Genomic DNA, 12,648 nt, shown 5'->3' on the forward strand with positions numbered 1-12,648 from the left:
CACATGTAATGATTATTTGTCTGTTTTTCGAACAGTCTTTTATAGCAGGGGAAATTGTATTAATTTCGAAAATCAACCAGACATTGTTTTTATTATTCTTCTTTTACGTATTTTACGTTTATGTATTTTTTTTTGGGTAATATTCATAGTGTACCTTATTGGTTCAGTCACATTTGACTGTCTTGTGCATGTTTGATTAAACATTTTGTTCCTATTTTGTCTAAAGTTTAGTATTTTCACTCAGAAAAGGCCACCATATATAGCAATTAAGATGAAAGTTTCATGAGAGCTTGTCCACTGAATGAAATGCTTGAAACGATTTATGATTCGGAACTTCTTCAAAAAGGAATGACTCGATTCTGATGAAGCTGCTATAGAAACCTTTTGGTTGTACTGCTGATTAGTTTTCATTTGGACAAATGTGATTCCAATATTTGCTGCACAAGTTCATACTATATTGCTGTGGCCATAGGCAAAATAAACTACAAAAACAAAAGGTGATCCAGATATTTACAATACCAATTAACAAAAAAAAAAAAGATCATATGAGATCTATCAAATTTAAAAGGATGGGTCATACCTTATCCAAGTGCCAAATATAGGTCAAACTTAAAAATCAGATCTACCAAGTTCTCACCAAGACAATCTCTTTTAGCAGAGTTTATAAATGAGTGTTTATTGCTCCCAAATGAAGAATTACAACAGAAACATTTTTCAAAAAAGTAAGTTTGAACATTAAAACACTGTATGCAAGACCTCAAGTTTGGACATGCAACTCCATAACTTAACAAGGACTGGAGTCATATCTATTGAAATGGACAAAAATAATAAAATAGAAACGATTAGTCAACATTTTATGCAACCCCACAGTTAATAAAATACACAAATGACATTCAAAGTCCATTAAAAAAAAAACAATTTATATGTTAAAAAAATACAATAAAAAGCCAGAAAAGAAAGTTAAGGCAGATCATGCATTTCTGAAAATGACTAACAAAAGGCAATAAAACAAATATCTACAGCTCAAGTGTGTATGCTTGTCTGTGTGCATGCAAGCAAGTCGTGTTTCTCCAAAATACCACTAGATGGGGGTGCACATAGAGCACTGGATTCAAGGCTGGTTAATTTGGCCCATAAAGAGGAGAGTACCTGTGGACAAAGTGGGGGGGGATAGATCAACATGACATGCAATATTTTCAAGAGGAACCGTGACAACGGCAGTAATATGAATGATGTGTTTATCTACAAGTCATATAATGGATCTTCCTTGTACGAATGAGCATTTTTAATGCAATGTAACTTATAGGAGGATTAAGACATATGAAGATGAGGAAAAGTTCTGTACCAGATGGGTTATGGCGGATAAGAAACAGGAAAGGTCTGTCCACTGAAACCCAAGGAGGAGAGGACCGAGCCATCAAAATTGCAGCTGAATAAAAGAGAAAACAGCATTAAAAACCACAATTCATAAGAGAATAGTGACCAAATAAATACACAGCACTTTCAGCAAAACACTTACTGGTGGCAGCTGATGCTTTTGTTCCATCTTCATTCACCACAATTTTGACTTTCTGGAGGGCCTTAGAGACATATACAGGCTCCGAACCTGAGGCAGCACACAGACAGACGGACGGACGGACCGATCTTTAATTCCAGATGCACACAGGTATACAAAAAGACAAATCTAAAGACTGTACTGTGCTCTGCAAAATTTACTGTGTACATTTCTGGTGAAGATTTGGATAGAAAAGGTTATTGTGCAGGTTTGAAATGAAAAGAATATTCATGTCCTGTCTTAATATTTTGCAGCACAAGGCGGCAATAGTGCACTCAAGCTTCCTCAATTACTGGAAAGGGGAAGTGACTTGCTTGACTTTCACACTTTACTGACATATTACATTGGCCTGACAAGCCCACAGCAGTAAACAGCCAACATTTTCTTCATATTTTCAAACCTCGCTCATGTCTAACTAAATTTGCTGGATATAAAAATAACATGTCATCTGAGGAATGGGATTGACAGAACTTTCACTCACTCAGGTGCCTGAAGTCAGCTTTGTCTTGACGGAACATGTCTGTAATGCCCAGCACCGACAAGGGGGCCTTCAAGTCTACCTCAACATCCGCCGAAAACCTAGAGACATACACAAACATTTGCCATTTTCATCTATCCAAGCTGTAACTGTGGCTTATCAAGTGTAATGTATTTTACTTGGGGATGAGTAAGTGCACTTTGCTCATGTGCATCAGTTTTCCCCAACTCTGCACAGTAACAATGTTAATGTGTGGGATGATTTGGGATAGATGCACATCCTCCTCAGTGGGTAGAACGATGAGCATGCTGGTCATGTTGCCGTGATAGGGCAGCTCGATAACCCTATAATTCACCTGCTGAGGAGTGCTGGCTATGCCTGATGAATGAAAGAACATTTATTACCATTTACTTCTCTATCAAGGTATTTATTTAACAGCAAAGTGAAAAATAGCAGCATAATATCGAAAAATATAAATGTGCATCTACAACTGAAGCTACACTAACCTCATAAAATTAAAATAATATAACAGTTATAAAAATAATAATTTACTCAACCAATAAACTCAGCATTCTTATTGATCCATTCAATTCAACAGTCATGTCCCAAATTACCATTTTCTGATCAAGATACAATATTGTATTGTTATGGAAAAAAAAAAAAAAAACTAGACGCTGACAATTTTCAGCTTTAGAGCTCTATACAATACCAAAACTGATTTGAAATGAAGCGATCAAGATCAGACTCTGAGGTTAAATTTGAGGGTGCATCCAAATCAAGTGGAATTATAACACATCTAATATGTGTTTGCACCCTGTTAAGGTACCAAAACGACAATTGGACGTAATGTTTGCAGAAGTAAATGTTACGATGTGTAGGGGACACGGACTATATCGAGAGAAGCTAATTGGGAGGAAGTAGAAAAAGTATTTTGGTGAAATGTGGCATATGAATGCGACCTGGCCGTTCAGACTGCAGTCGTGTTACAAAAAAATCTGATACGTATCACCACAACTTACCTGTTTTGAAGACTGATTGCTGGGACATCATAGGAACTTTAAATACTTTGCCATCAGCCCCAGTGAAGGGTCTCATCTTGGTGTTTTCAGGCTGGAAGCGGTACTTCCATAAGGCTTTGAAGTAGATGGCGTTAACAATGACCAAGCGGGTCAAGGCAGAGTCCAGCATATCTGGTTTGATCAGGCTTGTGATGTGACCTGGATGTAACAGGAGCATTAGAAATGAATTTCATAATTACTGGTCGACATGATATTATATTTCACATTGACCCACCTTTGGTTTTGTTGCTGACCCAGGCATTGATCTTATCTGCTGCCCTTTGAGGATGACCGTAGTCTATGCTCCTGCTCTCAGCCTGGAAGTTTGCTTTGTTGGTGTCGACAAAGCTCTTCAGCATGGGGAAGCCCTTTTGGCTGAAAATGCCGTTGGCAATGAGAACAGCATCCTTGGTGGTCAAGTTCTTATGCAGTCTCTTCAACAATCTGTGAGGTCCTGTGCAAATCAAAAAATGTTTGCTGAACACAAATTACAAGCCTTTCTCACAACTTTGTGTAGAAATTCTTACAGACCTTTAACACTTTTCTTGTATTGCAGCACATTGAGGATTTGTTTGCGGGTTTGTCCATGACCCCCCGGTAATAGCATGCCAAGAACAGAGGCCACTCCGTGAGGTGAAAGGACCACATTCTCCAGGGGCTTGGAGTGGACCACTTGCTGAAACACCTGAATACCAAGTTCCGATCCACGTTCTCCGTATGAAGGTGCTTGGGACAACTCACTTGTATGGCAGAACAGGATGACCAGTGCAAAGGCAACCGGCAATGTAAGGGACTTCATTTTGACCTTGACAAAAACACATACATATTTGTTATGAGGCATAAAGACTTTGAAAATTGATTTGGGAGATAAAAAGTGGACTTATGTTTTTTATTTTTGAAGAGCATATGATAAGCACAGCAACCAAACCATTTTCTTTTATGATTATCTAATATATGCTTTAATCCAATGCTGCAGCCAGGTAGAGGCACTATACTTATTATATTAATATTTTGCACATTAAGGTAGCATTTGGTGAACACCTATTGACTCAAAAGAATGTGTTTTTCTTCAGTTGATGATGTGAAAGCACGTGGCACAGAAGAGCCTTGGCCACACGCAGCAAAAAATCTGCTCGTTCAATGTTAGGCTAATAGTCGACCTGGGGGAGCCTGTAATTTGCCAACAAGGCAGATTTTTAGTGAATAAGTCAGTGTTTTGATAAAGTATCAAGGCATCCATAGGATGATTTGCTTCAAAGCTCATGTCAGGGTCCCTTTAAATAAAAAAAAAATAAAAAAAAGATTTTAAAGCGGTTTTTGGTGCACCGCTAGACTTTGCTGTGGATGGTTGGCGCCCAGTGATGATTATATCATAAGTTTTTTCCTGTATTAAATTTACAATTGAATCTGCTTTTGGGGTGGTGTTGTGTTGAAGTTGCTGTGCAACATTATAAGGTAGCAATAGGGGGTGTACCAAATTGAACACAGCAGTATTTTTAGTGTGCGTTTCCTGATAAGTATTTGTTGTGGGGATGTAAAAATCTCTTCCTTTTCTCCTAACAAGATCATTTGACCTCAATGCTGGGTCACCATTGACATGCTTAAAGCACTTTAAAGTCAGAATTCTGAGGAAAAAAGTCAATCCTCTTCCGTACTTTATAGTGGTATCGGCTAAATTATATTAAAAAGAGTTAACCTGATAAGTACCAACGTGAAATGCCATGGTTGATTTTTATTTCATACAGTATATTATATAAAGATCCATTAAAATAGATGACGGTATAACATACAAAGTATTTCAGATGGATGGCATTTACCTGTGATTGAAAATACGTAACTCTTAATCACACTACATGACATTTAGTTGCACCACTGTTTTCAAGTTCAAGCTTCTCTTTTTTTACTATCTGTAATGATTTTTGTTCTACTTTAAGGTATTATTCATAACGTTAGGTGGTACCATCAAGAAAACAAGCCTTTTGACCAAACGACTTCACATAATGTATTTTTACAATCGCAACAGAATTGAAGCGATTAAACAGTTCTACGCAGCAGTTTTGTTTGTGACAATTTACCTAACTTGTCTTAAGCGCAATTGAGAGTGAATGCTTCAGAATGACTAAACGGAGTTTAGCCGAGTGTAACGTGGTAGAATTAAACGACGTTAACTTACTATGACGCGAAGACGCGTGCTCCTCTTGCCCCACAGGTGAAACTAGAACTTTCTCCAACCAAAATCTCAAGTCTCACGGCCGTTCGAACAAAATATTACAGACGTGTGAGAAGTAAATCTAAAATGCTAATCGTTCAAAGAAAACGCGAGTGGGAAATGAACAAAGCCGTTTTAATACTACTTTAACGGAAAGGTACTCAACTCCTCCTCCAAACCAAACATTAAATGTCGCAACGACAACATCCGTTAATCATTCAAAATAAAAGAATTCAATGAACCTTTTAATTATCAAAGAAACATTTGTGACGTATACAAGACAGTTAAACGGCTTCTGCTGTTTGTGATGAAAAAAAATCCAGTGGCGAAATCTGGATTTTTGCATGAAGGTCATGTATTATTCTACAGTGTGAAGGCTGATGACCATTCCAACTTTAAGGTATTCCAAAAATTCACACTGTGAGGACCACATACCACACATTCTATATTTCCCCTTTTAAAAGACCTACAGTTTTTTTCCCCTTACAAATAATGGTTAATTTTGGTTTTCTGCTCTAATTTCCAAATTTTTTTGACTGATTCAACCATTCTAATTTTCAACGTTCATCTTCGGCCGACCCATTCCAGAAATTCCCACTTGATTCATTTTATGAAAGAGCTGAAAGCCCACCAACTTGCCATCTCTTAAAACCCTCACTTTAAACCAACATTGCCATATAGAGGAGCCAAAGAATACAACAACTGGTTCATGAAGCTTCATTTTCCCATCACTACACTTCATGACTGCTGCAAGTGTCATGGCACGTTAATCACTGAGAGAATTCTTCCATCCCTCTTTTGGTTGGTCCTGTCCTCTGCATCCAGCTCTCAACACCAACTGCTCTCATGCCTTTGCTCCCAACTATCATCAGCTTTATCTGAGGACTTCCTCTTGCTCTCTTTCCTGGCTCCTCCATACTCATCACCCTCTGGAAGTGTCCAAACCAACTAAGTTGGCTCTCTTCAGTTTAGTCGTGCTCTTATCCCAAGAAAATGGTCTCACACCAGCTGTGTTGAGCCATTCGACATTCTCGTCTTGCGTGCAAGGGCATTTTTTTAAGCACCGATGGCACTGTGCCACCTACCTTAGGCCCATTTCTCTGCCCTCTTTGCAAACATAACTTCCCTCATCCCAAATATTGAATATGGAAATTTATCTAAACTTCAAAATTGAAGATGGTCTCGCATTGTGTGCTCAGGGTGGAGTAGTGTTGCTGAGCCACCAAGACCTTTGCCACTATTTTATACATTGTATACATTTATCACATTCACTTGTTGCTAATAAAGGAGTGGAAATAGAATACGATGAGTACAAGGGACCTTTAAAATGAACATACACAGCAGAATATGAATAAGGCACTGGAAAAATACTTTCCATGTCTTCTAAATTCATGGTATAGGCTCCATGACAAGATGGAATGAATTACATACATGACGGTATTCACATCACCTCGTGGAGCAGTATGGTGGTAAAAACAAAAAAGTACCGTTTGGTTAGCACTTACATGCTATTATGGTTATATATTATTATCTTGTAAATCACTGGTGACAGGCTTGACTCATTCATTACAGTACAATACTATAGTATGATATACTGGGTTCATTTTTGTGAGATTGGGGGGGTCCTTGAGGGTGTATGATTATGCAAGTACAGCTGGGATGCTACAATGTGGCTTGTCAAAACAAACACTTATAGAGGAAGTGGTTCGGTTATTTTGTCAGTGAGTGTGTGTTTCAAGGACACACTGACTGAACACAGCTGTGAACTTGAGTGACATGCTAGAGTCCAACGTTTCCCGAAAGACATTGCATTTGCGATATCATCATGCCCCCGTCTTACAAAACGAACATTTATCTAACAAGACTGAACTTGTGCTTCATAAAATCAGATCTGCACATGTAGGTGAAACCAAAATGTTTTGCAAGTCTTAAATAGTTATGTTGCATGTTCAAATTTTGCTTTTGTTTCTTGAGGAAGTTCTCTTGCTTTCCAATCAGAAAAAGCAACACAGTGACACTGCAAAATCTCTGAAGCATTACAGACATAAATATAAACATTAGGGTGCATAAAAATCTTTAATCATCAGATAACACTCCAAGCAATTAAAATAATCTGAACTTCGATGACAAAACTTGCAATTGGAAGATGGTAGCATTTATTGCTTCATCCATTGTTGCAGATGTAAGAAGATTTGATTTCTGGCAAGCGTAAGCTGGAGGGGATCCTTTGAGTCGGCCGGGTACATGTCGGCACAATGGGCTGTTCCTGAAATACATAAATAGATAGAAATGGAGCACAGCAATGGTAGTTGAACAGACTACATCTTTTACTTCTGCAGTGTTTTCCAAAGCCCAATACTCTTACTCACCTTTGATGAAAACAGCCGGAAGGTCAGGTCTGATGTCTTGAGTGATGCCCAGTGCATGCCAGGGATCAATGGCGCCATTAGGGAAAACTATTCTAGAGGAGTAGATACTATAGCTGCCATAATACTCATTGGTCGCAGCCACAGCCTCTGCAAGTTGCTCAGCAGTGATATTGTAGAAGTCTGCACATTGTTTCACATGATACCTTAATGGGAAGATAACATTCGAATCAGAAAAGTAGCCAATCCTAAAAATATAACAATAATAAACTGTACAGACTTTTAAATATTCACTTACTCTAGAGGGAAACCACCAAAGGGTTGGTTTGGGGAGTCAGTGCTTTGATAAAATCCAAATTCAGAGCAGGTCTGGTAGACCCACTGTCTCCCTGGTGACACACACATAGTTTACTCACAGCTAGCACATTTACTTGATTGATAGGAACAAAAGCACAGACGGCACAGCAGAATAGTGCAGACTAAACCCAGAATTGAAGATAAATGATTTCCACACAATGGTGACATTGAGGTTTTTAGACCTTATGAGGAAATAGGCAGCAAGTACTGTAAATGAGGCGAGTGCGGCCACTTGATGCAGACAAATGTTTTCATAAGAGACCATTTCCTGTTTTGATGATCCCAGCCCTCCCACTCATGAAAGAAAGTGAGGTTGGGAACCAGAACAACTGTATTACAGTACTGGTTGAAATGCAGAAAGAAGAAAGACTTCAGATTTGTTGGGGAAAGCACAAAAATACTCCTCTTTCCACTTCCAATTTGCTTGTTTTCACTCTATGTGGTTATGAGACAGATACAAATCAAACAACTGTACTGAAATAGTAAATAGACCACAGTGACATGGTCAAAACATTTGAATGTTTCACCACGAAATTACACTCTAAACCAGCTTTTGTCTTCTCGGGCTGGCATGACATCCTTTCTGCCTTTTGGCTTTGGAAAGTTTCAGCATAACATCATTCAGTCTGTGTCACTAAAAAAAAAACATGCAGCCTCTCACCTAATAGCCAAAAATATAAACAGTCAATAGAAATTGTTTTGCAGCAGAAAAATGACAGGTTTCATAATGTGTATTTACAGAAATGAAAATACTTTTTTCCCATGGGACAAACAGACTCATTCTCACCTCCCCCTGCGGCCGGCCCATCCCAGGATGTGTTAGTCATGTCTCTCAGATTGTTGTTGAAGCTGACATCCAGACATTTCAGCGAAAATGTGTCCATCATGAGGCGGGCCACAGCGGTATATCGGGCATATGGGTCTCCAAGCGATGTGTCTACCATTATCCCACAGAGCACCTTGATTGTGATGTTGCTGCCCACTACACCCTGTAAGGAAAAAAAATAGTCAAAGACTAAATCTATTGGCACTAAGTTTTTCTTCATGTGAGTGTGACTGAGTGTGTCAATGGAGTTTTTCTTCATGTGAGTGTGACTGTGTCAATGGGCCATGAAATTATTTTGGCAAACAGTCCAGCATGTCTCATCTGCTCTTCTACATAACATATCCCAATAATACAGAGGAAACATTTTCATTTGCTCTTTTAATTTGTATTTGTAATGTATAGACTGTATATGTGCATGTGTTTGTATGTATTTTTTTTAGGGATGTACCAATACCTTATTTCAAGGTATCCGTACTTGTCATGGAGGTGGATACCAATATCGGTTGCCCCCTTGTGGGCATTTTAACATTAGTAAAAAGAAATTAAAATCAAAATAAAAATTTAACAACTGCTCCTTTCAAGTTCCCTTGCGTTTCGGTGAACTGTAATTTTGATACAGACAGTATTTGACCCATGTGTCTGTTATTACCTCAAATGCTCTGTTGTCTTCATTATACTGAACCACATCCATGAAGTTGCCAGCAAGCATTTCCAGAAAATAGGCAGAGTCTGTCTCTGTTTGAATTTCTAGTTTGGAGCACAAGCTGTATGGAAAAGGGGAGAGGAAGGGGAGTAAAAACAATTTTGTAGCGTATCTACAACTGTTTGGAGTTAAAGCCTAACTAATACATTAGACAAATCCAACACTTTGATATGACAACAGCAATAGAATCCACAATTAGCTCAGATCAAATTTAAGATGCTTGTTGTGGTCAAGACAGCGTTGAAACAAAGACAGGATTTTAGCTTAACTTCTGGTAGAACGTAGTGTATATACTATACTTGAAGTCTTTGGTGATGTTCTCATAGGTTGCGGGGTCACGGAGTTTCTCTATTAGGGTATCTGAAGCCTTTTTTACCAGTAGAGGACAGTCAGTGTTCTCTGAAGCCAGAGAACGGTGCACAACCTCCAAGTACTCTGGTGAAAACATGAAAAAAAACAAAGGTGAAAATAAAAAACAAAAAAAACAAAAAAACAGGGCTGCGAAAAATTTTTTAGCACAATAACATACTAAAACTGAAGTGAAGTGCAAATCATTCTATTTCAAAGTCAAACAACAAAAGCAGCATTTAATCCACAGATCAACACATGAATATGATTTTGTCGCTTGCATATAATGTATGCTAACAAAGGTTGTGATTAATGGGTATTTTTTCCTAGGGAGAATTTTTTTTTTTGCATTAACAAAAACCTGTGACTCAGAAAATATCCCTTCAAATGTTTTATTACTGGCTAGGTTGTATCACTAGTAATAATATTGACTAACTGTAGTGTTGTTTAAGCAAAAAATCTTTTGGCACTGTTGAAATAGCTGCAAAGCAGATAAGACCTGTTCACAATGTTCACAGTGTATGTTTGGTCTCTGACATTTTCTCTTGGGAAAGCGTCTCAAATGTGAGGCTCTTCAAGGTTGTATAAACATTTCAGAGTCTCAACGTGCCTGCAACCTCAATGACCACAATTTTATACATTTGAAAAACATTTTCACACGAAACAAAAAAAATTCTGAATTCACATAAAACATATTCATCCTGACATGGGTAAAAAAAAAATCAAAGTTGACATAAAATGTATTCATCCTGGCATAGGTCATATTCTCTGAGCTCCATATTGTCGCTCGGGATTGTGTAGATTTCTGCGCATTTGACAGTAAGCAATTACATTCTACCTGGAAAGTTGACGGTGGCGTGAATTGGTGCACTGGTGGCCACAGCGGTATGGACGAGATGAGGATACTTCAGCCTGAACCAAGCTGCTAATGAACCCGGGTAAGACCCCCCAAAGGCCACCCACTTGCGGTTGACCAGTCCTCGGGTCTCAGCCATCACAGTACGAAAATGGGCCAGGTCGGCCAAAGCCTGACGGCTACTGAGGAACCGCAGGTTCTCCGTGCTCAGGTCACTAAATGGAAAGAACACAATCATTTTCAACATGCATCAGTGAGTGAGAGCTAAGTAAGAAAGCAAAGTCAGTAAGGCAAGGGCTGTCCTAATTTGAATTCATGGGAGACATCTAGTGGCATGAAAGCCTCCATTATGGTTTCTGGATTTACAGTCTCAATATTTTTGCTGATTTTAAAGTTTGTAATTGTCACATTTATTTTGGATATAATTCCACTGTCAAACACTAAATGGCGGCACACTATTTTGTTTAACATTGTTAATATAAAAGAATAAAAAATATTCTTATTTTTTCTTAAGATTATTGAAGATCAAATACTCTTCAATCCTTTTTTAAGCCTACAGAAAGTGTTATCTACATGTTTCAAGGCTCGAAGTAAGTGATTTCGCATAACAGTGCAACTCATTTTGTGCCTCTTTAAAACACATTGAAAACAGTAAATAACATATGTTTAATTTTTTTCCCGTAATTGAAGATAGACATGTGATTGTGAAATACCAAAACTAAGTGCTTGGGTGATTGAATACATGTTTGGATGGAAGTACATTAAAAAGGAAGTTAAGTCAAAATGTGTCTTTACACAACTAGTCTCAACAGCAAGCTGGTTAATATTGCATTTGTGGAAGCAGCAAAATCCACCCATTTTTATCCAACTCAGAGGCAAGACATTTTTGCCCTTGATGTGGATTGAAAATGACATCATTAGTTAGTTGGAATGATGATAATAACACATACACTGTCGGATGACTTCTTCCATAAAAGCGATGCTCTAACATGAAGCAGATGGCTCCCAGTTTCTCTGCATAAGTGAGCCAGGTACCATGTTGCATCCATGCTGGATTGGCTGGGCCCTCACCACCGATCATAAGAAACACGGGCCCTCCCGGTTTGTAGAAGGATTCATTCACAAAGTACCTCTGAGAGAGCAAAGGGAGATGGGATCTGTCATGAGAATAATTAGTCTGATGCAGACTGTAGTAAAAGTTTAGTTTCTAGTTTGCATCTGTACACTCCAAAATCCATTATTTACAATATTTTTTTTACTGCAAAATATTTGATAGGGTTTTCATTTACAATATTTCTTCACTGCACATCATCTGATGAGTTTTTGTAAATATGTTTAAATTCATACTAAGGTAAGGAATGAAATAGGGAAGTTGAATAAGTATACCTGCTTCCACACTCTGTCATCTGCTCCATTGAAGTGATCTAGTTTCTGCACAAACCATTGCTCGTCGGACACATCTATCTGCAATTCATAAAAACGTCTAAATCCCCTAGCTTGTGCTTCTCCAACCACAAAGATAAAAAACAGAAAACTGAATTTACAAACAACAAATACATAGGTAGGCAAAACCATGTTGATATGAGCTGGAACACTGAGCATGTGACTTACCGGATGTGGTCACATGACTTTTTTGGCAACTTCAAGGCACTCGACAAACATAGGATACGAAATATACAAATAAGACACATTAGACATTTGATTATGTTAAAGGTGGTAAGTGGTACCAATCTGTTTTTTTAGTTGACCATCAGGCTAAAAACAGCCACATTTACCAGAAAATTGTTACATTTTAATGAACAGAAAACTTTAGCGGCGTTAGAGTTCACGGTTTTACGCTATTTTACTACAGTTCGTGAAGCAAACACGACAAGCAGTAGTAATACCCCTCA

At 38.2% G+C, this 12,648-nt stretch overlaps 2 protein-coding genes across 2 annotated transcripts; both read right to left on the reverse strand.

Annotated features, from left to right (window-relative positions):
• Positions 1–649: 649 nt before the first annotated feature.
• On the reverse strand, positions 650–5,494 carry serpine2 (serpin peptidase inhibitor, clade E (nexin, plasminogen activator inhibitor type 1), member 2). Its single transcript, XM_088380946.1, has 9 exons — positions 5,265–5,494; positions 3,623–3,896; positions 3,327–3,545; positions 3,053–3,250; positions 2,213–2,411; positions 2,037–2,134; positions 1,520–1,606; positions 1,346–1,429; positions 650–1,149 (listed from the first exon to the last, which is right to left on the reverse strand). The coding sequence occupies exons 2-9, from the start codon at positions 3,888–3,890 to the stop codon at positions 1,112–1,114; spliced, it is 1,191 nt and encodes a 396-aa protein (XP_088237072.1). The 5' UTR covers positions 3,891–3,896; positions 5,265–5,494; the 3' UTR covers positions 650–1,111.
• A 1,863-nt stretch (positions 5,495–7,357) lies between these two features.
• prss59 (serine protease 59, putative) lies at positions 7,358–12,375 on the reverse strand. The gene is made up of 9 exons (XM_088380945.1): positions 12,143–12,375; positions 11,707–11,888; positions 10,739–10,971; positions 9,852–9,987; positions 9,499–9,613; positions 8,811–9,012; positions 7,965–8,055; positions 7,670–7,872; positions 7,358–7,566 (listed from the first exon to the last, which is right to left on the reverse strand). Exons 1-9 carry the CDS (start codon positions 12,356–12,358, stop codon positions 7,457–7,459), a joined length of 1,488 nt encoding a protein of 495 aa, XP_088237071.1. The 5' UTR covers positions 12,359–12,375; the 3' UTR covers positions 7,358–7,456.
• Between the last annotated feature and the right edge of the window lie 273 nt (positions 12,376–12,648).

The sequence above is a fragment of the Syngnathus floridae genome, chromosome 7 (assembly GCF_059516105.1).
Source record: "Syngnathus floridae isolate MCC-2025c chromosome 7, RoL_Sflo_1.0, whole genome shotgun sequence".
NCBI lineage: Eukaryota > Metazoa > Chordata > Actinopteri > Syngnathiformes > Syngnathidae > Syngnathus > Syngnathus floridae.

What these genes read in the sequence shown, in the direction of transcription:
- prss59 (XM_088380945.1), bottom strand. Translation starts at nt 12,358, where the DNA reads ATGCTCAGTGTTCCAGCTCATATCAACATGGTTTTGCCTACCTATGTA. An exon ending in CGCCACCGTCAACTTTCCAG is followed by an intron (nt 9,988 to 10,738) that starts GTAGAATGTAAT and finishes TGTTTTCACCAG; the next exon opens with AGTACTTGGAGGTTGTGCAC. An exon ending in TCCGGCTGTTTTCATCAAAG is followed by an intron (nt 7,567 to 7,669) that starts GTGAGTAAGAGT and finishes TATGTATTTCAG; the next exon opens with GAACAGCCCATTGTGCCGAC.
- serpine2 (XM_088380946.1), bottom strand. Translation starts at nt 3,890, where the DNA reads ATGAAGTCCCTTACATTGCCGGTTGCCTTTGCACTGGTCATCCTGTTC. An exon ending in GCAATCAGTCTTCAAAACAG is followed by an intron (nt 2,412 to 3,052) that starts GTAAGTTGTGGT and finishes TTCATTCATCAG; the next exon opens with GCATAGCCAGCACTCCTCAG. An exon ending in GTGCACTTACTCATCCCCAA is followed by an intron (nt 2,135 to 2,212) that starts GTAAAATACATT and finishes GTATGTCTCTAG; the next exon opens with GTTTTCGGCGGATGTTGAGG.